General features: G+C 38.2%; 1 protein-coding gene across 8 annotated transcripts in view; it reads right to left on the reverse strand.

Annotated features, from left to right (window-relative positions):
- Positions 1–26,308, reverse strand: part of FRY (FRY microtubule binding protein) — a 177,161-nt gene extending 150,853 nt beyond the window's left edge. For 4 of the 8 annotated variants that reach the window (XM_074914527.1, XM_074914536.1, XM_074914517.1 and 1 more), the window contains exon 1: positions 25,660–26,308. In XM_074914527.1, coding sequence (XP_074770628.1) covers positions 25,660–25,729 — 70 coding nt within the window. In that variant the 5' untranslated portion in view covers positions 25,730–26,308. Of the gene's footprint in view, position 1; positions 220–25,616 lie in introns of those variants that run through there. The other 4 variants (XM_074914559.1, XM_074914549.1, XM_074914506.1 and 1 more) reach the window with 4 other exon arrangements.
- Between the last annotated feature and the right edge of the window lie 264 nt (positions 26,309–26,572).

The raw sequence follows: 26,572 nt of genomic DNA on the forward strand, positions 1-26,572 counted from the left end.
CCTACCGAGCCCCTTTATAAAGCCGATCACACTGGATTTTCTCCAACATGCTACTGTAATATCCATGAGCCTGTGAATACCTGAAATGTTCCACTCCTTCAGTTAGAAAAGTTAGAATACTTTTCTAAGTAAAATCGAAAAGGAAATTAGTTGTTTCATAATCCTGTTTCATACTTCACTATAAATTTTTCAGAATTGAGGCAGACATTTATTTTAGTTTTTTTGGTTTTGTTTTTAATACGTTAAGTGCTGAAGACCTACAATGTGTGAGCTAGAGCAGGCCTCCGGATCAGATCAGCCTTTCCATAACCAAAGGAGTAATTTTTAGCTTCAGCATATGATGATGACCACTCACAGAGTGGCTGCATGTCTATATTTATCCACAAGTACATACTATGCTGACAGATTAGCGAAACTACTTCAGGCACTCCAAGAACATGAGACAGGATAATGGAGTTCGACATAAACAAACCATGCATATCAAACACATGTATTATCATACAATCCAAGCTGAAAGCAATTAGTATAGAAATGCAAGGCACAGAGACAACACAGGATGGGTTTTGTTTTGTAACTAAGGTCTTCTGGCCAAATTTACAGTTTAAATTCCTTGCGATAAAACCAATACAGTATCTTGTCTTTTCCCATGCCAAGAGTCAGCAAGAAACCACATATCCTTAAGGATAATTATACATCTGCTGAAATAACTCTTAAGAAAATTTGCTTTGTTTTAAAACTGCAATTATAATATTAAAAAGAAAATACTTTATTAAATAAAGCGTGAATTTACAAGGATGATACATGTGCCAAGGTTACCAAAAGGTGGCTTTTTCACCCTTTGATGGAGAACATTCCCAATCAGTTTGAGCTTGATAGAAAAAAATTCAAGGGCAACTTTTGCTGAAAGAAACAAACTACAACTCCAGCAGATCCACTTTTATCTTGAAAGAAATGGTAAGATTCTCAAGGAAAATGTTATTCTGGCACATTAGTAAGATACAGTAGTAGCACTACTTTAATGTAAACATTATTTTAATAATTCATTTGTATGTTTCAACAAAAAATAATCATAAAGGCATAAAGTTAACCAATAAAACATAATGTTAATGACTTGCAATATATATGATAGGAAATAAATATATTTAAAATACAGGACTTTATGATGAGCAATTGATGGTACTAATGTTTGATCTTTTTGTGTTTCTGATTCTTTCTTAGGAGGATTTACAGTCAAAAATGTAGTCAAACAAGACCAGGAAGAATTCAGTGCATATCTGAGTCCTACATCTTGACTATATGGAAAGTAAAAGTGGTGGTACCGGTGTTGGCCTTGCTCTTCACAGGGAATCAATTTCATGCAAAATGAAAATCTGCCTACCTGTTTTGTTTACTGTTTACTTTTCATATTTTATTAAAAGAGTTGATAAACCAGGGAGTAAATATACCTTTTTTAAGATACTTTTCCCCTCTTCTCAACTGCATGCTTATCTAAATATAATTTAAACTTTATTATTAAAATAAATGTAAGAATTATATGATTGCATGGCCTTTAGCAATTTTTAAGGTCCATATAAAAGCTGCTGTATTAATCTGCCATAAGCAACAGCATTGCAGACATAGTGCTGGAAACCATTTACACTTCTAACTGCAGTGAGGCTGGCATACATTCTCCAAGGGATGGAAAGATCTGTAATAACCTTTTGCATATGTATGTCCCTGGCAGAGACTATCAACTGTGGAGCTTTGATACTACACTTAACTGAACATACTGTTGCAAAGTTCCTCTATATTAATAAAAAAATTAAAATAAGCAGTAACCAAAACATGTAGATAAATACTCATGTTGCATGAAATTTATTCCCTGTGAAGGCTCATTTGCAGGTGAGGGAATTCTTTGCAGTGAAAAATTCACTCACTGACAGCAGTATGTAGACACAGACAGTAGATACAGGCACATACAGATGGTAAGAATGTATGAAAGTCTACATGGCAAAAAGCTCAAGATTTTTCCCTCTTAGGAGAACAAAGTTGTATCCAACACTACACATATTAGAAATCTCAGTGAACCTGTATTTTAAAATTCCAGGCTCTGAAGACTCTGTCTAAAACTGTTGTTCAACCAACTACTGGGAGAAAACTCTAGGTCATTCTGTGGAACTGTCTTGACACAAGAACAAGACATAAAACTATCCCAACTCTGTCTTTCAAAAGCCTATTTAATCCAAACACAGGATTCTTCAGGAATAGTTACTTTGGTTGAACAATTAGATAGTCTGCAATGCAACAAAGATAAAACCCCACAATTCCATGCAAAACAAAAGCCTGGGCATAGCATGTAAATCCCTATGCCAGAGGAAATACGATCTAGTCTAGAAGATAAAATGGAAGGGGCTGCGAGGCCAGCTGGAAAAAGTATAAAAGAAGTTCAAGATTCTGGAGCAAAACAGCTCATTCTGAAAACAGGTCTGAAGGGATTAACAGATTTGGGAGGATTTCCAAAAAGGTGGTGAGAGATGACCTAAGTTCTTCCAAACAGAAATTCTCAAATTACTTGATTACGCTGAAACTATAAGGGAGAAGAGGCTAATAAATTTCATATTCCCTCATTTCTTTAAAAAGATATGCCCTGGGAGAGTAATATGTGTAAAATGGCATGGGGAAGAGAAAGGAAGGAGATATCTTTAGTGATAAGGGCATTACAGGACTTGGTCACAGATTTAACTGAGATAAAATCAACATTTTAAATTATTTCTGCCTGAAGACTTAGTGAAAAAATGCTGTTGCCAGCTTTAGGTATATATTCCACTCTTTTCAGAATACTTGTCAAACTACAGAAGACAGTTCCAACCCCTGTAGACTTGGCTGGGCAATCCTCCTCCAAAATTTCTATTCCTTTTACCACAAGAGAGTGTAAATTCTATGTGAACACAAGGAACAGCAAAGCCAGAAAACAGGAGACTGATTAGTGCATCCACTAAGAAGTGGCAGAGTTGCCAATAAAGTGTAAGCTTTGGCCAACTGACCTACTGTAGCCAAGAAAAAGGAACTTCATATATGTGTTTTGTGCATGTGCACATGCATGCTATTATTCAATTTATTTTCAGTATCTTCAGGGATGTTATAAAACAGCAGGCCTAAAACAGACTGTATGGTATCCTCATTAAGATTGAACACTTCAGGACATTAGGCTTTAACTCCTTGGAGTAATCTCATTCTGCCCTCCCCTGAATCCAGGGGTGGACAACCATTTGCAGAATGGAGCCTCAGAGCAAGTCCCACATGTGGTAATTTCTTAACAATCAGATCCAGCCCTCTGCAGGATAGACACAAAATGCAACATGCATGAAAATAAGTATATGGCCACTCAGTAGGCCTGATGGATGCTAAAATACCACTTGTGGGGGATGCTCTTCTCTGCACATCTATGAAGAGCTCAAATGCTCATTTCACCCAGAGATGCTTAGGAAGCAGCCATCTTCTGAGATGAACCCCATTAGGAAATAACCAGTTTAATACAGGTATCTTTGCCCAAGTTCAGGGAAACATTAGAACAGTCCTTACACACACTGACAGATCTTATTTGAGATGGATGTGGTGAAGTGGCTGTTAGCTTTGAAGCTAAGGATCTTGTTCAGCCTAGCACCTTCGAAAGGTTAAAACTGTTGGTTTGGCTTTATTAGCCACTAGCAAACTTCCATCCCTCACATCCCAGCTGCTGGCAGGTAGGTGTTAAGTTCTGTAATCCTCAGATGTGCACTGCAATTCTGTGCAAGAGAGGGGTAATTGATATGAGACCCTGTAGAGGAAAGATGTCAGTGGAACACATTTTCTCATCTTGCGAGAGACTGTGTCTCCATATGCAGGGGATTCAAGAATGATTGCTAAAACAAACAAACAACAGGAAATCCTGTCACATACATCCCTCTGCTTTCAAAAGTCATTTTCACCAACTTAGCAAAGTTCCTAGCAAATATGATCCCTTAAGATGTAGACTTTCCCTGTCTCTTTCCCTAAATTGCAGGTCAGGGTTTGAGCAGCTTAATATTTCCTAGGTTCTTATCTCAGATCCTTGGAAGACATTGAGTGACGCAGGAATGCAATTCTCCTTCCTGCCCATTCTCTTTGCTCACTATTTATTTTTCTGCTCCTTTTCCTTGAGATCATTATTTCCTTGTTTACATATACCACCATGCTGAAGATACATGACAATCTAGGCATGTAATATAAAGATCTTTAGCTACACTGATTTTAGAATTTGCTTGGGTTTTCTGATAAGATTAAAGACTGCAAAAGCTAAATGACATGGGAAATCTTGTGGACAATCTCAAAACAATTTTCAGTTGCCATCTGAGTGTTCCATTTTGCGGACACTTCTCACTAAAGAAAGTTTTTGTGTTGCTTTTGATGGGATCCAAATCAAAGATAAATACTTCTCAGTTTCTGTGTTTTATATGGTAATGACATGCTGCCTCTTTGAAGGCTGATTTGACATTATCAATATACTTTTAAAATCTTGGTATTGTTTCTAGATTAGTTCAAAAGTTTTGTCAGGTTTCCCAGTTATTCCAAAAGTAAAAACTCCAAATAAGGATGGAAAGATATATTCAGATCATGATTTTCAGATGAGTAGATTAACTGATTTTTAAAAAATTAAAATAATGAAAAAGTTTATTTCTGAAACTATGTCAGAATTTCTTTGGGCTCAAATACAGCTTCAAAAGCATTTTTTAAAAAATAAAGATGTTCATACCTTCTTTCACACTTTTTTATGTACGGGGAAAAAGCTAGCCCTCACCTTGGTTTTGTTTTGTCAGAAAACAGCTTTCTGGAAGATTTTTAGACAGACGTTTTGTTGGGTTTGCTTTCCTTTTCAGGGACAGGAAGATGAAGATATTCCCATAGTTTTGTGGTTGATGGGTGTTTGTGGAAGAATTATTTTTAGGGAACTTGGAAAAGTGCCAAGGAAGCACAAGGCTAAAAGAGTCCAAAAGAGAAGGAATAGTTACTTTCAAAAGAGGGACCAGCAAACAGGGAGGATGTGACCTGCATCTCCCTTCCCTGCACATTTTCTCTTCAATTTTCCTTTTCTCCTTAAATGTTTTACAGTAAACCAGTCTCTGGATAAGATGGAATTTTTAAAAGACAGTTAAACTGTTTTATTTTTTACTACAGGACATTAAATGCTTGCATCTGAGTCTTACTCCAATTTCAATAGGTACCTCAGATTTTAGAACTGGAAACATCCCTGAATTTTTCTTGTCTGTTTGTCCACACTTGCTCTTCCAAACCACTGACAATGCTGGTTCATGCTGTTTAAAACTCATGTGTTTCACTGGAATGAAAATGTCATATCACTTATGGATGATGTGGCTTCTCTGCAATGTACACATGTGAATGAAAACCCCAGTGTGTTGTAACACACTTGTGCAAACATTTATTACCGATGCACAATAAGAAAGAGACTATAGCTCATATCCCTCTGAAACTGCATGGTCTGAACAGTCCTACTGATCTAACACTGTTTAATGTCTAAAAGTTGATTTCCTAAAGAGTTTTGCTTAGTTCATGCCATAATAAATACAATGACATGTTTAGTTACGCTTCAAAGTGAGTACTAGACTGAAGTCTTTAAAACTGTAGTTGCTTCCTTGACCTCATCTTCTGATGCACCTGATCTACCCTATGGCTGCCTTTTAGGGAAAGATTAAAATTTAGCCACCTACTGGCTAAATATTGAATTTAATCTAGCCATCTAGGCTCCGAGTAGAATAAATTAAGACCGACTGACATTTCTAGGTGATTCATCATATCCTTCTTAGTTTCTTAGCTTAAGACAGGATAAATCACTTTCTAGAGGTGCCTATCACTTGCCAGTGATTACTGAAGGAGAACTGACAACAAAGATATGCATCCAAGGTTATAAGAGATGACTGTCACTCTTAAATCTGTAGCCTCTTCAAGAGCATCTTGTACAGACTGAACTGCATCGTGGTGCATTTCAGCTACTGCTGGCTAGGATTCATACCCTTGCTCGTGTGGGTGGAAAATGGCACAACACCAGGAGTAAACCAAGCCACAAGCTGGCACTGTGAACTGGCAAGCTAAACCTTCACAAACCAAGAAGACTTTTACAAAATTCTGTAAAGCTTTCTGTGATGAAACCACAGGAGAGATTTCTGTGAATAAAGACTACCATGAGAACAAGTCAGATACCCATTCATGTTTCCCTCTGCAGTGAGGCATACAAAGTAACATCTATACAAAGAAAAATGAGAGAAAAAATTTTGCAGCCAAAATCTGGATTAATAATTATCATTACCAATCCCCTACTCTATGTCTGATTGAAGCATTATTGCTGGCTGTGGCAGCACACTCACAACATTGTCTATCTTCTATATTAAATTAAACGCTATTTGGCCTCTTTGCTTACAGACAACCCAACATACGATGTGTCATCCTTTATTAGCTACAGACCATTGTGATGGTGTAGTATCTAATCACCCTTTATTAACATTACATTAACAACTCTTTCTTTGAAAGTGGAGTTCACTGGCTTCTTAGCCACAAACCTAAATGCAAATGTAAATATTTACTGCTTTGCTAGACCCGGAATCCAGGATATAACTACTTCTCATGATGACTCTGAAATATAAAACCAGCAGGTAAAGATAATGACTTTTACCATCCACATGAGGTCAGTGAGGGTTTTTGAAAATTTGGCTTGAGTACAGCTCCCTACTGAAAAACTTTCACTTGAAGAGATGAGTGAAGCGCATGGAATTTAGCTGCTGTTCAAGGGACCTTCTGCATGACCAGATAATTGCAAGTACCAAACACAACATAGACAGGACACTGCTCTCATGCTGGTCAGTGGGCCGTGACAGAAAAAATAACAAAAAGGTCCTTCTATTTTGAATAGCATTTTGAAAACTAAATGCAAGCAAAGAATATATGAAATATAAATTCTAACCTATGGAGATTTGCATAGCCTGAGACAAAGAATGCATGGCACATGGACAGAATAAGGCTTTCTATTCCTGGGAAGCACTGATTACGAAAAAAGGCCTGAGACCAGGATGACTAATGTGTTGAAAACAAGCTGCTATTCTTGTGACCTGAAGAGCTATGGAGAGCCTTTTCAAGCAGGATAAACAAAAGGAAAAGCAGGAAAGCTCTACTGCTTCACTGCCTGTGTCTCTGCCAACCACTGTTGGATGCTCGGTCCTGTTCTGGTGTCTGCAACTTGAGAAAGATGCTGATGAACTAGAGGACATTCAGGAAAGGCAATGAACATGGATATAAATAGGCTATAAATAATGACTGGAAAACTTGCTTTAAAGCTTAGTTTAGTTTGACCATGAGAAACTTACACAGTCATTTAATCATATCCTCTAATGGCAGGAATCTGCATCTATTTGCAAAACATATTTACATGGAGCCACTCAACCCAAAATGCCTTTTTAGACAAAACAAGTACTCAGGCACTTCCAAGGTGTGATTCATTACCTCCTAATAAACACATCTAAAGCAGTTCATCTGAACTGTACCCTGAAAGTGCATATTTCTCTCCACTGGCTATCAGGAAAGCCAGGCTTGACTATGTCAGATGTAATATAAACAAAAAGGATGCCTGAAAGTTAGGTGAGATGACTTCCCTGCCTGCTAAGCATGAATATGAGGAACAGAAATTTGCTAACAGTGATTCATTCAGTAACATTCAATGTCCGGAATTTTAAACTAGACAAATGCATTAAAGAAGTTAAACACAAATGGAAGGAAATTAACTGCCAGAATGCTATTAAGGCTGGTGCTGATTCTTCCATTAGTGGAAATTTTAAATTAAATTTTTTTTTTAAGATGTGCTTTAGCTCAAACAGAAATTAATTCAGAGAAGTCAGAAAGCCTGCTCTATGAGGAGAACAGACTGGATGACACAATGGTTTTTCTGGTTGTATAATTTATGACTCGTTGAATACATTAGTAGAAAACATATTGCTGAGAACAATCTTTCATTAGTAGAAGTATGACACAGATGTTCTAAGAAGAATTCTTCTATCTCTAATCTTGATGATACCAAGAAGCAGAGGCCTGAATGCCTATCAGTACTTGATTTCTCTTGGCACATCCAAGTACAAATGTAACTTGTGTGAATAGGCTATCTTTGTGATATATGTAATAATTTCCTATCACGATGGTTTGCTTGTCAAATGTGCTTTGCCAAAACATAAGCTGATTTTAAGGGTTTTGTAGAATACACCTTGGGAGAACATGAAAGTGAAGGCAACTTACTGGGATGATTCAATTTTCAGGGAATATTTTAAAGAAAAAGTACATTGCCAGAATAATTTATAAATATGCCTTATAAGTAAAAGTAATAACCATACAAAACCCAGGTTTGCCTTAAGAGAAGTCTTGGACAGAAAAGTGAAGCTCTCTGAAGACACAGTGATACACTCCTGGGAAGTCATATTCCACTGTCTGAGTGAATGTCTGCGGAGCACATAAGAACCATGGCTGAAATGCTATTACTGAAAGTATGTTCACAAGCACATGAAGGTGGACTGTTCTGAGAATCTGGAAAAGGCTAAAATGACATCTTTGTGCATCTTACAGTCCACCAACAAATGCCTGGTCATCTGCTACAGAACAAAGCTGAATCAGTACAAAAATTCAAGGTCTGTTCCTTATATAGTAACAGTCTGAAATAAAATTCAGTTTCATACTGCGGTGTATAAGGAAGGTTGTGATAATGCTGTATGCATTACAGAATTATGTATTCCAACTATTGGACATAATTTTCTTCATTCTTGTGGTGCCTAAGAAGTTCAGCAAATCCAGTAAACTGTCCTGCCTCTGTTCCAAAAGGAGCTTTATAACACAAAATTGAAGCTCCAAGGGGGCAGGAGAGCTCAGAAGAAAAACACGTTTCAAGCATTAAGCAAATAGGCCAGAATTGTTCTATTAAAAACCCCTGGTTCTCAATGTAGAAAGAAATTAAACACAAACCAATACTGATCTAAAAATGCCTCAGTGGTTTTGTAAATAGATATGGAATAAAAAAGATAATTCAAAGAAAAGAGGGTAGGTAATGTTTGGCAACACTGTTCCATAAACTGTGATCTTACCATAAATTATATTAGTTACAAGCATCAGCTGTTGTTATAGGACATCACTTCGCATCAAACACAATGACAAGCTATATTAGCATAATGGGTTATTATTCCCAGATCCGTGTGATCAGTACTCCATGGCAACCCAATGATAATGGACGGCTTTGTCAGTAAGAAAGCATGTACAAAAATATATGAACCATGAACCTCAAGTACCTGAAATGGTACATAAGGCTGTTAATAAATTAATAATCTAAACACCAGCATCGACATTTCTTTCCATATATACATGGAAAGAGGTACTGAAATTTTCAGTACGTTCTCAGCCAACCACTGCCACTGTGGGGACTTGGCATTTCCAAGACACTTTCACACTGGGCTCAAGCCAGTTAGAAGTTGAGTGCTTAGATCCAATCTGTGGAAGAGAAACCAGAAAACTGACCCAAATGATCGGGTGAGTCAGGCAGCAGCTCAGAACAGAATCCACAACAGCCAACCTGGGCTCGACACTGCTTTAGATATATCACATTGTTGGGACACTTCAGATGGTCAAAGCAGAGCAGAGAAGCAGCTCCTCTCCTTTCCAATTTGGCTGCAACTTCTTTTTTATGTAACAGCCTAATGGCTAAAGAATTCACCCAGAATGTGGTAGCTTTGGGTTAAATGCTTAATTAAACATCAGGGTTCTGAACTCTCCCACCTTCTTGGAGAGCACTCTTATTTTCTGGCTATCAGTAAGGCAACAGTAAGGACTACCCATGTCCTGCTTGTTCGAGGTTTGACAAATTTGAAGAATGAATTCAGTGTGCTTTGAATTAGAGATGCAATATAACAACAAGCATGGCTCTAGCTCAGTACTTGCCACTTAGTTAATCAATGAGTAACAATTACTAAAAATTATGATGAAATTATAATAAAAAGTAACACTAAACAATAAAGGTATTTGGGCAAGGGAACGCCTACATTGGTAAATTAAGTCTTGTTCTTGTCACTGTGTGTCAGATATGCTTCGTGAATCAGAAGCTTCATATTCCTACCTGTTTTCTGCCTAGTCTGAGCCACGCTAAATAATTTCTGTAATACTCGTCTTTACTCTAGGCTTCTTTTTTTAATCCCAGTTTCTTGTCCCACAAAGCAGAGCAACAGGTAGGGCAAGAATCAGCTTCCAAAGCAAGAATTGTTCCAAATGCCCCTCTCTTCCTAGTAAAGGCATCTCTGTTTTGTTGGCACAGTGTATCCTTGTAATATTAAATGTCACTAAGTAACAGCTACACAAAACCCATATAGGAACTTTTAAATGCTATAAAATGGACATTATGCTTTTTATGTACCAGTCCAGACTAACAAGGACCAGGCTACTAATCTAAAATAAATTACTTCCACGTGAGATAAAAAGATGCCAGGATAATGATCAACAGAATGAATGCTCACTTACACCAATTTATTTTCTTCTACTTCATTCTAACAGTAAAAGCTTGATTTGTAACAGTAGTATTTGTTGCATATAATTCTCTTAACATCTTTAAGTAAGATAAACAAAAATGTGAAAGGATTACAGCTAATCAGATTATTTTAAAGACCCTGGGTACATTAAATATGACCCTCACATATACTAGGCACTTAACCAAAACCACAGGGATGGGTGGTCCCTCCTGCAGCTAGACGCAGAATAACTGGCCCCCACTCTCTCTTTAGGTGGAGTGAAAATCGCAGGACTCTGCACTTTGTACACAGTCCCACTTCAGTAGATTTTAGCTCCTGGGCAGATGAGTACTTGAGCATCAGATCTAACACATAACAGAGATTGAAACACTCCTGAGGAACTGGAAGGACAGATGAGAAAAAAGTCACTGTTTAAAGAAACACGATTACCTGGTTCATAATGTTTAGACACATCTCAGGTATGTCTGTGAGGTACACACACTGGCTCATAATGTTTATGTACTAAAATCAGTATGCTCTTTGCCACCTTAGCTATGCAGCAGACACAAGCTATTCTGAGTTACTGTGAGTTGACTGACAGAAGAGCACAGACAGAAGCAACCAAATGAGCTATTTCGTGGCAGCTGTCTAACTCTACCATAAAGGCAACATAATTAATGAATTACTGGAAGGTAAAGCTGGATAAGCATACTGAAATGCTGAAATCTATAGGGTCATCTTTTAGGCAACATTTCACAAAAGATTATGTCATAGAGGTGAGTTACAGTAGATGAAATCGCAAACATCAGGCATTAGCACTGATAAAAATTGTATTATGTGCCTTTAAAAAAAATAATTGTTGTGTTTTATGATTATGTAAAAAGAAATCAAATATAATTTTCCTGAAAAAACTATAGTCTAAAACTTAATGTGGAATATCTTAATACAGTAATTTTAAAATATAGTTTGTGGGTTTTTAAAAAACAATCAGTCTAACTCCAATTCCACTAATGTAGACAGTTAAATACTTCCTTGTCTTCAGTGAAAAAGCCTTAGGACAATGTTCATCTTTCTGAAAACGCTGCTCAGTATATCTTACTTACTTAAATTATCAACACAGGTATTTATCAGAATTTCATGACACTGTGCCAGTTCTTGTACAGTTTATGGAAAACCATAGCTATAATTTGAATCCACAAGGCATATGATGCTTCTGATTCAAAACATAAAAAAGATTGAAAAAGGTTGTCATTGATCATACTGATCATTTGTGTCATAAGACGTTTAATGACTAAAGATAATTATCTGTATTAATTTGCAAGATATAATTTGTTACATTTACCGACACATATATAACAATAATGTACAGATTCAAACTTTCCAGCCAGATGTTTCAAACTCTGCTTCTATAAAGTAGGTAAACTTGTCCAAAATAATAAATGTAAACTATACCAACTCAAAATGTAATTTCTGGATTTAATATTAGAAAAATGAAAACTTTATAAGAAAAGTAATGCCCTGAGGATATCATCACAATATAAATGTAATCTTTAAAATGCATGACACTGGAGTCAGGCAGGCTTTAGGAGAATTTACCAAGAAGATTGTAATTTGCTATGTAAATGTTTAGGATATGTGCTAGCTATGTAAAAGGATCTGACTAGTATTTTACACTCCTTTGTACTTAATCAAGAAAAATGCTTGATTAAAGTCAGTGGCACTAACTTTGTAGAAACTATCTCATTACTCTGCAGAAACAGATTCCTTTTTGTAACAAGAAAATTATTGCAAAAAGTAATAATAGCCTTTATGGTGAACTAGAAAAAATGGTATTAATATTAAGCAGAAAGCCATTCTAAGTACCTATTAATATCGTAAGCACATAATAAATTTAAAAAAATATCTAACTTGCCAGTAGTGTGATGCTTCCATTTAATTGCTTTGAAGGACTACTGTTTCTTCTCAAAGAAATTAAAAAATCCTTACTTGTAATTGCCATTCTCAGCAGCTCTGGTTTCCCACTTCTGGCAAAACAGTGCTGGGAATGGGCCCAGGTGCAGCTATGAATATGCAGGGACCCTCTCTCACTGCAGCTGCAGAAGAGAGTCTATGCCCCTTCTTCCAGTGAAGAGCTGGCCCTTACACTACAGTTTAAAAATGTAGCCAGTCTTGCTTTTCATGTTTCAGAAATGAATTGTCTTGAAAGTAATTTACAGGTTTCCGTGCTAAGTACATTTTCATATATTTACTCAAAATAACCCCCCATTTGATTATTGGGTATTTTCCTCCTTTTTCTTTGCTGATACTTATATACTCTAATGTAAGGATTATCACAAATGTCATCAACATGTTATTTACCTTCTTCCAAATCCCTAACAAGGTTATAAAATAAGCCTAGAGTCCATCCCTGCAGTACCCAACGGCTTAGCTCAATCCAATGTGACAACTAACCGTCAGCAAGGGGTACTTTATTACAGTGCCTCATGCCAGTTTTTAACACATTGCTCATAAAACTACCATGCTTGAAAGTATGCTGAGTGACACTCAAATACTCACTAATACCCAAACACACAGTCTGTTTCTTCATTCACCAGAGAACTCTGTCAAAATCTGGGATCTATCTGACATCCTCCACTAGGAGATCCTAGGAGAGTCTAGCTTTCATTGTTAGCTTATACACTACCTGCTGTACTGGAGAAGAAATGCGTTTGGAAGTTATTTGCTACTGCATTATAAGTAATAATGAATACGGGAATAACTTGGTAAGAGTATCTGTACATCCACGTGCTTTCCACTGTGTGCAGCATTACCTCATTGGACTCCGGCTTTCAGAAGTGAAAATGATAAGCAAGGTAATATAGTGGACATATGATTAATCTGATGCCAAATGAACCAACTCTTGACCCAGTTACCTTAATGGCCACACAAGCCACTTGCTGCTCTCCTCACCTAATAAAAGCAAACACTTTCTGTCACCTAACCCAAGCACTAAGGCAAAGCAAGGCATATCATTTGCTGGAGGGATTTGCTACAAAGCAAGGATGCAGGAAGGAAATCAGGACTCCTGCACTGTATTATGTGCTTGGAAGGGGATTTCTCTGTCTCTCACCTCCCCCATCTCCCCAGCTGCTCTCTTCTTACTTCAGCTCTACAATCTGGTGTCTCCTCATGGCTATGTCTTCCACTCTTCAGGTTCCCCATTTCAGTCCCAGACTCCCATGCACTGTTCCCCTTGCCCAGCCAAATACTGTTCAACTTGTCCGTCCAGTCCTCTCACTCCCATCCCATCACCCCTCCCATCCCTACCCCTTCACCCAACCCTTTCCAGCTCCCCCTTGGCCCTATCTCCTACCAGTCACTCTTCATTTCTACTCCCACTGTCCAGGAAGTATCAATTCCCCTATTTCTGATTCCTCCCCCACAGTAACTCCCCTGCCTCTTCTCCCTTCACGGCTGCTGGCTCTTTGCTGGGCTTTTATTCCAAATCCACTCTCTCCTCTGCTCTCACTTTGTGCAGTCACTATACAGAGGCAGTTGGCTGTAAGGTATCTGTTCCCCACCCACCCCCAAGATACTCTTCAAGAGAATTCTTAACATGAACAAACAACAGTGGTTTGTATTTTCTCATCCTTAAGAGAGAGCAGAACCATTTCTGCTGAAAATTACAAAATTCACCTTCGGGGACATTAAGTTTAGAAATGCTTTAGCCCAAACTGCAGAGCTCAGGAAAGATTACTGGCAACAGAAAGAGGGCTTTTAAATAAATAAGGCACAGCAATATACACACATAATCATAAATAAATATTCTCTTTCTTTCCTACCTTTTTATAAATTTCCAACCTGTCTATATTAACAATTTAGTTTTAAAAGTTCATTAAAATAATAATTCCAATGGTTCCAGTAATCTTTCTTGACGTAGATTTCTGCAGCTCCCTATAACATCCACTTCTACTTGCCCTGTGCCCTCCTGCTTAAATACATGACAGACAAATGACTAAAAATAATCAAAATTTAAAATTCCACTTTCCCTTTGAAAATCTTTCCATCTTCTATTTTATGACATACATGTTAAAGATTCACTATGGACAAGCTGAGACTTTGCTTAAGCCCAGTGACTTCTGCATTTCAAAAGCAATGATTTCCAACTTTTGATTCCCAGAGAGCTACTGCTCTTGATCAAGCACGCATCCTGGTAAAGAATAATAGATTGCTCTGCCACATTTTCCAGCCTATGAGTAATAGAACAAAAATCAAAATAACCACCTAGCTTTGGTTCAGATGGCACACAGGTAAAGGGTGTGGTGAGGTTATTTGTTTCAAACATCTGCCTTCAAAGAAAAAGAATTACAGCTAAGTAATTTTCTCCTCATTTAAGGCATCAGTAGCAACAAATATGCACCCTGTGGAATTTAAAATAATCCAAGAACATTTCCATTTAAAAATTACTACTTACCGCCAATTAAAAATCTCATTAGAAATAATAACTAGTTGAGTTATGATTCACCATGTGTCATTTGGCTACCAAGAATCTGAAGTAAGAAAGCTTCTTCCAGTAAAGGAATAGAAGACAGGGTTTCATTTCCAGCTCTAACACAGGTTTCATGTGTAATCTTGTGTTTTTCAGTTAATTTACCTGTTTCAATTTGCCCAGTAGTAGCAATAAAGGAATAATACTTCTATCTTTCATATTCATGTAATAATGCTAAAAGAATTTAAGTCTGTAAAGCTTCCAGATGGGAAGCACTGTATGGATACTATTATAATGTAGACCATTGCAAGGTATTTGCAGCAGTTTCCCTGCATCTGAACTAATGAATGTCAATTTGCATCTTGTGAATGTATTTCAAAATAAGCAACACTATGAGTTTTCCTCTCAAAGGTGTGACTGAAGCTTGTCTCACATCTGGGGTATTTACAAAGGCTGTCACAGCAAGGATTTTCTTATGTCTCAGACAATGGGAAGCATATGCTGTCATTTTTTATCAGGTGGACTTTTCTCTTGACTACCTAACAGCCTTATTTTACAAATTCTGTAGAAACTTAGGTATTTTAAGAACTCCACCCTTCTCTGAATTGTTTTGAAATTGGTCAACATGTTTAAAAAAGGCAGGCAGACCGAATAAGCTTTGCTTCCACTGGAAAGCAGACTAAAAATAGCTCCAATTACAAGGGAACAAATTGCAAAACCTGATGCCAGGTATCTTAGACTGTCTGTAATACACACAGAATACACCTGATTCTGAAAATATATAATAATATATTACTGTGAGCATATGCAGAAACCTACTATACAAACTTCTTGAGGAAGAACTTCGTCTAGAACTCTATATAGGTATCCTTCTGACTAAAAAGGCAAATTGATTGAGACATTTAAGACAGTCATAAATAACAATCAGAAATGCAGTAAAAAGGGTAATTGTTCTGTTCAACAAAAGTTGTTCAAGACAGACATCCTTTGAAGTTTAATTTACTCCACATCTAAGTTAAGAGTCTTCAAAGTTACACAGACAGAGCATAGATAGATAGATAGATAGACAGACAGATAGACAGACAGATAGATAATAGGAATAAATATTAGTATAATGATTGCTTAATTATAGAATTCCTGCAAAACAATACCTTTGGCAGGCTACTGTGCTGAGCCAGGTACTATGGGTTACTTAAGAATCCAAGGCAATATAAATGAATCTTTCAAAGTCAAGCTTTTCAAAATAAAACCATCTGCAACTTCACAATTATAAATAAAAACAAGAACAAAAAAATCAAGATCCGTTACATTCTTTTGATCAGTCTTTGTCTAATGCCAATCCATCTAACATTTCTGCCGTACACAAATCAAGACTTCTGACCCCCTCACTGACTAGTGAAAACAACAGCTGCCTCTCTACTGGTATGCATTAGTGCTACATTTGATGACAGCAAATTTCTGAAAGCACAGAAAGTATTCAGGATAAAGACTGTATAGTATGTCTCTCAAAAGGGTCTCTTTTTCTGTGTGTGTGAAACTTCTCTGCTAATAGTCTAACCACCTAATTAAGCTCTTTATCAGCAACACATTCCCCTGGAGAGGCATGATGAAGTGTCACTACAGCAATCCCACAGTATTTACAAAACAACACTCAGATTTCTCTTCAAACCAGTGGCCTGAAAAGCACCCCAAAATGTCCCTTCTGGCACATGAGAGAGCTGAATCTCTCAGGCAGCTCTGTAATACCAGTTGCATCAGTGACCTTGATACTATGCATGGACACCATTACTGTTGGTGGACTGCCTTTATTGTTCGTCTCTGTATTTCACGCAGAGGAGGAAGCAAGCAGCATTTGACAAGTCTGTGAAACCACTGCTTCTTGGCTGAGAGCAAACTAGGAAGTCAGTGTTCCCAGATGTGTTTCATTCAGGCACTTGTTTTAGAAAGCTTTGCTGTCTGCTGTGAATAGAAAACCTTTGCTGTCCCTCAGTTTTGAATGTGACTATAATTTGCAATATACAAGACCATAAATATATATGGAATTGCCAGGCTTCTCAGTAGCTCCTGTGAAGAAAAGAGTCTGTGCTCCTGCACTCTGGACTTGCAAAAGTTCTGTCTTTCCCCCCTTTCAGAAGTGCCGTATCAAGGGGCACTCCAGCACCTGGGCAGACTGGAGAGACCTTGCTGGAGAAGACTGAGGCAAAGGCAGCATTCAGTACCTCAGTCCACTAAATACCCTGCCCCATTCAGTGACAGGTCCACATTTTCCTTGTTCAGCCTTTTACCACTACTGAAGCAAGAGAAACTCTTCTTTTTGCCTTTGATATCCCTTGCAATTCCCATCTCCAGTTGAGCTTTGGATTTCCAAGCACCATTCCTGCATGCCTGGGCAATGTTTACATTTCTCCTCTGAAGCCAACCAATATTGCCTCCAATATACTGTCCTTTTTGCACTGGAGCTCAGCCATGAGGTCCCTGATAACCCACGCTGGTCTCCTCATATGTCTGCTTGTTCCCCTGAGTATTGGGGTGTCCCACTCTCATGCTTGGAAGATGCTGGCCTCAAAGACCTGACAGCTTTTCTGAGTTACTTTGCCTTTCAGAGCTGCCCCCATGAGATCCCACCTAACAGTTTCTGAAATTTGAAAAACTGAAATCTGCTCTCCTAAAGTCTGCCACCCTCGTTACTCACTCTTCTCAAGATCTTGAGCTCCAACCAGTTCTTCCTTGTTAATGGACAGCAGACCCAGCTGCACTTTACCCCTGGTTGGTCCATCATGGATCAAGAAGCTACTTCCAACACCCTCAAGAAATCCTGATTGCTTGTGTCCTACTATGCTGCACTTCCAGCACACATTAGGAGGTTCAAGTCCCTCATGTGAAGCAACCTCAGTAATGCATCACCTTCCTCAAGTTGCTTAACGAAGGCTTTGTTCACTTCCTCACCCTGACTGGGTGGCCTGTATCAGACTCCCACTATCACCCTGAAACCCTTGAAGTACTCTGTCCTGATCCTGACCCAGAGACTCTCAAGCACATGTTCACCCATCCATCCTATAGAAGGGCTCCATAGATGTGAGTAGCTCCTTCAAAAGACAGCTCCTCACCTTCCTGCAGGTCCTTCCTGAAGATCTTGTATCCATCCATCACAGCACTCCAACTGTGTGAACTGCCAAGCCTGCTACTTCTGCAGTCTTGTGACCACATGCAGCACGTGACTTCCTTCTGTATGTTTTACGGAGTCCATGTATTTGTATACATACACTTAAGGTGGGTTTCTCTTCATCCTGTTTTACAGTCCTTGAGGTCTCTCTTGTTCCCTTTGCCCTGCACCCTTTGCTTTCCACCCCAGTTTACTTCTACCTAAGTGGGTCATAATCTCCCTCCATTGTCATTCCCAGTTTCAAGCTCTCAGCAGATTGATGAGCCAGTTGGCAGATGTCTTGCCCTGCTCTGTCATACTATTGAACATCTTTCCATTGACATTCTTGAAAAATATAAATAGTACAAGAACTTAAAATATCTGGCTGAAAGAGCTGTTGCAAAGTTTGAACACTATGTTTAGTATTCCTTTCAGCTGATGGAATAGACAAAGGATTTTATGATTCAGAAGAAAGTACACTACAGGGGAAGAGATTTTCTTTCTGTGGACAACTGATTCAAATCTAGTTAACTACAGCGAATGAAAAATTAACAACTCACAAATAACTCAGCTACCTAACTCTGTTAAGTTATTCTGCAGTCCAAATTTATCATGGAAACAACAATAGCAACAGCAACTTCCCTGTTGATGCTCTGAAGCACAGAAGCAAGGAATGCAATATCTAGCTTGGCCTGGTGAAGGAACTAGCTCTGACATTTAAATGCAGACACAGGTACAGGAGTCACTATTAAGAAAGTATGATTTACCATACAGCTCCACCAGTCTAACAGCAGAAATCAGCCAAATCTGCCTCTCACTCATAGTTGTGTATCCTTGTCCCCTTCTTTATGCTGACACCAGCATCTACACCATTTTAGAAAGTTTAACTGGAAGGATATTAACTCTATGGGTAATTAGGGTGGGAGAGAAGGGGTAGGAGCACGGGGACAGGGACAAGGGGCTGCTGTGGGACTGTCCCTCCCAGGCACAGCTACTGCAATGCTACATGTACCCAACCCACAGCAAGTGTCAGAGAATTTACTGATTGCTTAGAAACTCAGGAATTGAATACAGAAAATAAAGCTGGACAAACACATGAAATCATAAATCTGGAGGTGCAGAGCCTGTTTCCCACTGTTCACAAGTCAATACAGAGAAGAGAGTTTAAACTATTAATGAAATGAGTGCATAAAAAGTGAATCACAGAACCAACTAGGTTGGAAAGGACCTTCAAGATCATCCAGTCCAACCGTTAACGTTGCACTGACAGTTCCCAATTACAGCATATCCTTAAGTGCTAAAGTCAATCCTACTCTTAAACACCTCCAGGGATGGGGACTCCACCACCTCCCTGGGCAGCCCATTCCAACGCCTAACAACCCCTTCTGGAAAGAAATGCTTCCTGACATCCAGTCTAAGAATAAAATACAAAAGGAATGTTAAGTAGCAATTCAGCTTCTATCCTGCATTAAACTTTGACCATTTTTGTACATTTTATACACCTAAGGTAACCTGCATATTAACACTTCTTTTATATACATTCCCTTCTATAATTTTATACATATAAAAATAAAAGATACTACAGCTTATTCAATGGTATTCTATGTGCATAGAGGAAACCACAAGGACTGTTAGACCTTTTCCTGATCCTTTTGAATAGTAACTAGCTATACTGGAAAAAACCAAACTGCTGGCAATTTGATAAAACCAAGGATATCCCAAATTAATCACTCAAAGTGGATACTAATAGTATAACAGAATAGTTTTGTTTTTACCACAAGTAAAGTTATTGGAACCTTTGTGGAATACCTACCAGTGATTATTTATGCCCAGTTTATGCCTAGTTTCCAGACTATCTTATATTTTGAGATTAGGACTGAAGTTTTACCACAAAAATTCATGTACTAAGATTGCACTCAAACTATCTGTAGATTTTTACTACAGTAATTCAAACTTCTTAATGACAACCAAACTCATTCTGTAAATAAACTGAATTTCGCAATAGAGCATTTCTGATTCTTTCATCCTTTTTTCCTCCTAATATGGTAGGAATGATTCTGGAAGGTCCTGAACAGAGTGGCAAACATCAAACCAAACAAAAATTCTTTTTTGAGAGCTCTCAGGTCCCCAAAGTCATAAAACTTCCACTCTCCCTTACTGCTAAGAGGAGTCATGTCAAAATGCAAGTTCTAAAATGAGTACCACTAGAACACAAAGAGTTCAAACACTCTGCTTTAATGCCTTTACTTACAGCTCTGTGGAGAAGAAGAACAGAGCTACAAATATGAAGAAAGTTGTCCTGGGAGATTAGAGTCACGACTATCAGTAAAGTCACTTTTCTGCTGACAATCACAGACTACTTAGAGATGAAAAATACACTAAGCACCCTAATTTCAGGCTCAGTGGATAGAGCAATCAATTCCCTTCATGTAGCAAGACAGCTCGAATTAACAGCATCCTTTGTCCAAGGCAGTGTCACCATGCCAAGGCCTGAGTAGATGCTAACCTTTGTCCCCAGGGCTCCCTAAAGGCAGAGGCTGTGGAAGTGGCCAGCCTTCTGGAGGTGTATTAAGGTGAGACCTCAGTAGCAAGCAAGAGGTGCAGGTCCAAGCGTGGCCCCAGCCAGGCTGCCCTTTCTCTGGCAGTGTCAGCCTGCTCTCCTGCTTACCGCAGCCACATGCCCCTGTCCCTTCCTCACCTGCAGGCCACCCTCTTGCTTCAGGCAAGAACTGATCCTTTCCCTGCAGGCTGTTTGCCACACATCAGCTTCTCGAATCAGCTCATTTTGGGTCTGCAAGAGTAGAATGCTAGTGCAAAAGAGTTGTCAGGTAAGGATAGGTCCTTCTTGTTTAGTGGTTGTGTTTAAGTGGGCACTGAGAAACAGGAAGGAGCCTCTTCCATTCACTGGTATCTTGCTACAATGACCAAGTCTGATAGCATAGAGTGCATAGCGTATTCAACTTTAAAACAGGTGCATGCTTGCCTGCAGATTAAGTGACACCCTGCAAAATGGCTGTTATCATCTTCCTGCACCATAAATTACTAGAATATCGAACTACTGCACCACAGAACTTAAGACATAACGCAGACTTTTACCTAAGAAACTGCCTACAGCCTTCTCTTTCTCTTGCTCATGGCCACAGGACTTCACAAATACTCTCTGTAAAAAGGTTCAGTTTTCCTGCTAAATGTATTACGTTCATTTAATGAAGGACTAAATTTATTTCGTTAATTTCTGTTCCTGACATGGTAGAAACACATCCTGAAGAGCAGAACAGAATATGGTGAACCACTTGGCAGCCAACAACCCCTCAGGCTTCCTACTGGCCATTGCAAAGTTTCTCGAATACCCGATGCTCTTCTGACAACATAACTTGTTTCGATGCCAGCACTGTGTTCAACTCAGTATGTGACCAGCAAGCCGTGGAGGAGCCAGAGGTTCTCCTGGGACCGTTGAGGGATGTTGCTGAGTTTGAGCAATGCAGGCAATAGCTGACGTGGGTGCCTGTGTGCCACCAGGATTAAGCTGCCTCTGAAGTTACCATCACTAGTAAACATGGAGTGGCTTTTGTCCGCCACTGCTACAGTGACTGGACACAGAGGAGCACAGATGAAGAGACCTGTGTAGTAGTAGAAGGATTACTTAATAGGCTTTGTACAGCACAAAGGTGAAGAGGATGATGGTATGAGGATTTTGATGTGGATGGTAGCTACTGTGGAAGAAGACAGGGAAGTATGAGCCATGGGAAAGAGACCTGAAGTCCTAATATTGAAAAAAGCCTGATTCCGAGTCTGAATGAAATGCGAGTCTGCAGAAAAACAAAAATCTTGCCATTCAAAGGTAGATTAAACAAGTTTTGTAATCCTTAAAATAAGGCCTTGAAGATAACTATGAGAAGTAGCAAATAAAATTAAAATGTTCACTATGCAAAATGTGCACTCTCATTTCATTACACAAAAGGACACCTTAGAATTTATTTCTAGTAACTGGGAGACAATGAAATAGCTTCTGCTAGCCCACCTAAGAGCTGACTTGTGAGAGCACAAGTGAGCCATCCACTTGTGCCTTTTGGATTCTTCTACAGAATCCTTTCTCCAATAAACTTAATTGCTGATCTGATCCAGAAACTGCAAAAAATTGAATTTATTATAGAATTTCCTGCGGTTTATAGTGATGCCCCTCCAGCTTCTTGTAGCTTGGTTTTTAAACTTTTATTCAGATTTTTTTTTGAAACTATGGATTTGAAAAATGCATTTGGAAATAAAATTCAGAATAAATCTAATTGATTGATTCAAAAAGTAAAAGCAGTCTCAGGAAAGAGCAGATTCAAATTCTTAACATTTTGATTCATGTTATTCTTCAAATAAATTGCAAATATTTATTTATGAAAAGTATTTTGCAATATTTCCATAACAAATCTGAGGAAAAGACTCTTAATCATCCTATTGTTGGTGAGCCCTATCTTATTCTTGTCATCTTACTGACCTAAGTGGGGTAAGTGAGCACTACTCACCTTGAGTAAGCATGACCATTTTAGCAGTAAGTTTAGAAAGAAGTAATGCAAATGACTAATGCAGTTGTTGACTAATGCAGCATTGATCAAAAATACTTGAATATTTAAGAAAACATCAGAACACAAAAAGATGATTATTCTTATTTCCTAAACAGTGAATCCCTATTCTGATCCCATCTCCAGCACATTACAGGAGTACTTTCCAGAACTGGATGACATGCACAGTATCTTACTGACATGTGCAGAGCAAAAGTCTGTTTTGAGAGCTGCACAAAGGAGCACTTTGAGGTCTCCCAGTTTGGTGGGATGATTCAAAGGCCAGACTGTGACTTGGCTTTTTTTGTCCCCTAGGAATAAGAGTGCACACTCACTAAGAACACATCACTGACCATATCATCCTGACTACAGTATTTAACAGATACCTAAAATGAACTGACTCCAGAGCCCATAAATGACCTCCCTCTTTAGCTGGCTGACAAATGTGAAAATCCAAGCAGTATGCTACATGAACACCTCTGCAAGTTCTGTGTGACACTGAACTGAAATTCTGCCCGGCATGTCAAGAATGCTAGTATGTTAAACATCTTAGCAAAATTAGAGAAAATTGTCATTCTAGGTAGAGTAACAGTGTATTTCATGGTATGGTGTGGGCAATGGGCGCAGTTGGCAATCTATTAGAAAATGTTAATGCTCTGTGTAAGCCAAAACACAAAAATCAACAGAAAGGGCTGAGTTTGGTGGGACTATAAAGACTGGGAAGGGCTTTACTTACTTAGAAATACTACTTACAGGCACTGTTTTAAAGTGCCCATTTAGAGAAACATACATGGACAGAACCTCTACACTATTACCATTTGAACAAAATACCTACTGTAGGACCCAAAGTTACTTTTCTTATAAAACCGTATGTTAGTCCTCTTTCTACTAGGTAAATGCCCCAGCATAATTTATGGCTTACTTCTGCTCTTGGGTATGCAGACACAGCACCTAGTCTCTTAAAAACATGTTCCTGTGCATGCATGTACAGGCTTCCCAGCAGTTTCTCAAGCAAGGGAAGTGTTTTCCTCTGCTCCACCCATCACATAGCAGAGCTGAAGAAAGCCCTAGGTCTTTTGAACTCCCTACTGTCTTCTTATCAAATTGTTTTTCAGCTGGAAAGGATATGTACAGATTTATGAACATAACCTTCCAGATTGAAAGCAAAAATTATAATTGGTAACAAGTTTAAGTCAACCTGAATTAATTTATTGTATTTCCTTTTTATTCACATGCAGTAGAAAGTGTGTTTATCATCTAAAAGAGTGTCAGAAATACCAATTATTCATATACTATTTCCATTTTCCTAAAACAAAATTTCATTTAAGGACTTCTAATTTCAGACCAGAAACATCTTCATTGTTTGGAAATACTTTCAATATACTTCAATGTAGAGGACAAAGAAAAAAAAATTAAAATGTTATATTTAATTCCATAATGTAGACATTTTTATATTCTTAAGTGCTAGTTTTACTAAGTCTTAAAGTTACAGTAGTCTATTACAAAAATAATGCCAGAAGTTATTTGATTTCTGCACCATAAAGTGACTTGGTTTTATTCTGTCATAAACTGTGACTAGCTTGTTATATGTGTTGTCACAATACACACTTATGTTCTCAGTATTTGATTAACATTAGATCAAAAAGGTAACTAAACCATAAAATTCTCTTCCAGTCCTTTTGGGTTCACTGATTTGAATGAATATGCACTAAATATTTTCAAAGGAGGGCAGATAAGCAGTGCTGTTTAGGTAATACTATTATTCCCTGGTGGCTTCACACTTGTGGTAGAAAAATAGATTCAAACAAGCACTACAGTGTTGCTGAGGTTACAAATGACCTGGAAAAATACAGTTTCTGTGGATATCATTTAATGAAGACGTCTTGCATGTCACACATCTAATATAGTGTTATTTCTATTTCTTTGCAAGTATTCAGATACATGTCTTGTATTAAGCAGATTTTGCAGTTTTTTATACCACAGAATTTTAAAATACTAGTCTTTTATGCAGAAGTTATTAAATTAAAGATAGTGGGATGATCAGAACCTTACTCCATATGTAACCAAGTTGGATGTTTCCAGAGACGTTGTGTTTTATCTTTTAAAAGCAGTTAATTATGGAGATTTAGCACTGTTAATACAGCTTCTATAGAAAAGGAATATACTGTTCATGCATTTTAAATCAAAAAGCAAATTTCTGCCAGAGTTATCCCATGGCCTTAACCTAATCTCAATGTATTTGCAAGCACTAAATTTTATTCAGAAATCTTCATTACATAATATTGCTAAAAATCTGAAGAGTGACTAATTTAAACAGCAATGGAAATCAGGAACAGCGATACTGAAAAGACCAAGGAAGACTAAAATGCTATTTGTTTACATTCTGCAAAACGCAGCCTGGATTAGATAAACAGATGGATTCTTTCTAGATGGAATTATTGCATAAGATTCTGAAGTTAAGCACAGAGGGTGGGAAGTGCAGCTATAAGCAACTGATGTTTTCTTTTTATGATATTAAAATAATGACTTTCAGACCTGAAGTATAATCATTATATTTTTGTCCTCAGTGCACAATAAATAAAAACCCACTTCTGAGCAATGCCACACCCTTGTGATTAAACAGCATTTCCAAAAATATTAAGACAAACCCTGAACAAATCAAATAAACATGTAGGCAGGAAACACTGTTTGGAATGCACTCCCTGCAATGTACTATTAGAGACAGCCAGAAAGCAGCCTAACTTCAGAATTCAATCAAGCAAAATCTAGCATAATCTCATTACAGCTTTTGCAGTTAATGAAACCTATTTAAATCTCGGACATTATGATTTTTAGAGCTGACAAAAGCAAAAATTATTTGGTTTCTATAACATAAACATATAGAAATATAAGATTTTATCCTTTAGGTTATTCTAGCTATTTACCAAGCAATGCGTAATACGAAAAGATTACTCTTCTGCTACTCACTATTGCTCCAGGATTTCAGTAAATATTTGATACTGATTTCAAAGAAGCCTGAATCCTGCTGGCTAGCCATGTCTGCTGCATACAAAGAGGCTTCTATAATTCTGAGCAGCTGAAGTGGCAGGTACTATGTATGTAGATGTGACTGTCACCAGTTAGTGATGTAAACGAGGGGTCAGAGGAGGAAATGAAGTCTCCGCAGATCCACTTCTTCCGTTCATGGTAGGTAAGCTCATTAAAAAAAAAAAAAAAAAAAAGCTCAACAACAACAAAAACACACCATGAGATTTTTGTCCTTTGCTCTTCCTCCAGGGCTCGTACTTAATTCAATCTGCAGAGTATTTTATTCCCCCACCCCCTCAGTATGTATTTTCATTTATTCCATTCCACAGCTGGGCAAATTTCTTCCGGTTGGTTAAGGCATATGCAGTACCACAGCACTTGTTCCATAAGCACAGTTAGAGTATCTTCCTGAAGGGTGTCTGAGCTGTGCTTTTAATAACGTGCAGTCTGCTTGTCTGAAGCTTTTTTTCCATCAGAGGCTGACAGCCGGAGCGTATGCACCTCCTCTTGCGACCTGAGTATCAACTTGAAGCCCCGCTGAAACAGTCTCTTCTGCAGCTGGAGGAATTTCACAAGTACTGTTTAGCTTTAGAAAAAACCCACCCTCTAATGAATATCCTCTGCATGCTCTGGTCAGCTGCTCTCCTTCCGCCTGTTTCCAAGAAGAGCACGCTGAACTATACACAACTGCATCATGCTGCGGTAAAGCAGAGCTGCACCCATATATCTGATTGCAGTGACGCTGAAAAAAAAAGGCTCTCCCTTAGCCCAGTTGCACAAGAGAAACCCTTCCAAAGCACTAAAACCACAGCATTCAGACTGGCTGCTTCTGCTTTTCTTTCACCACTACAGA

Source organism: Athene noctua, chromosome 1 (genome assembly GCF_965140245.1).
Source record: "Athene noctua chromosome 1, bAthNoc1.hap1.1, whole genome shotgun sequence".
Taxonomy (NCBI): Eukaryota; Metazoa; Chordata; class Aves; order Strigiformes; family Strigidae; genus Athene; species Athene noctua.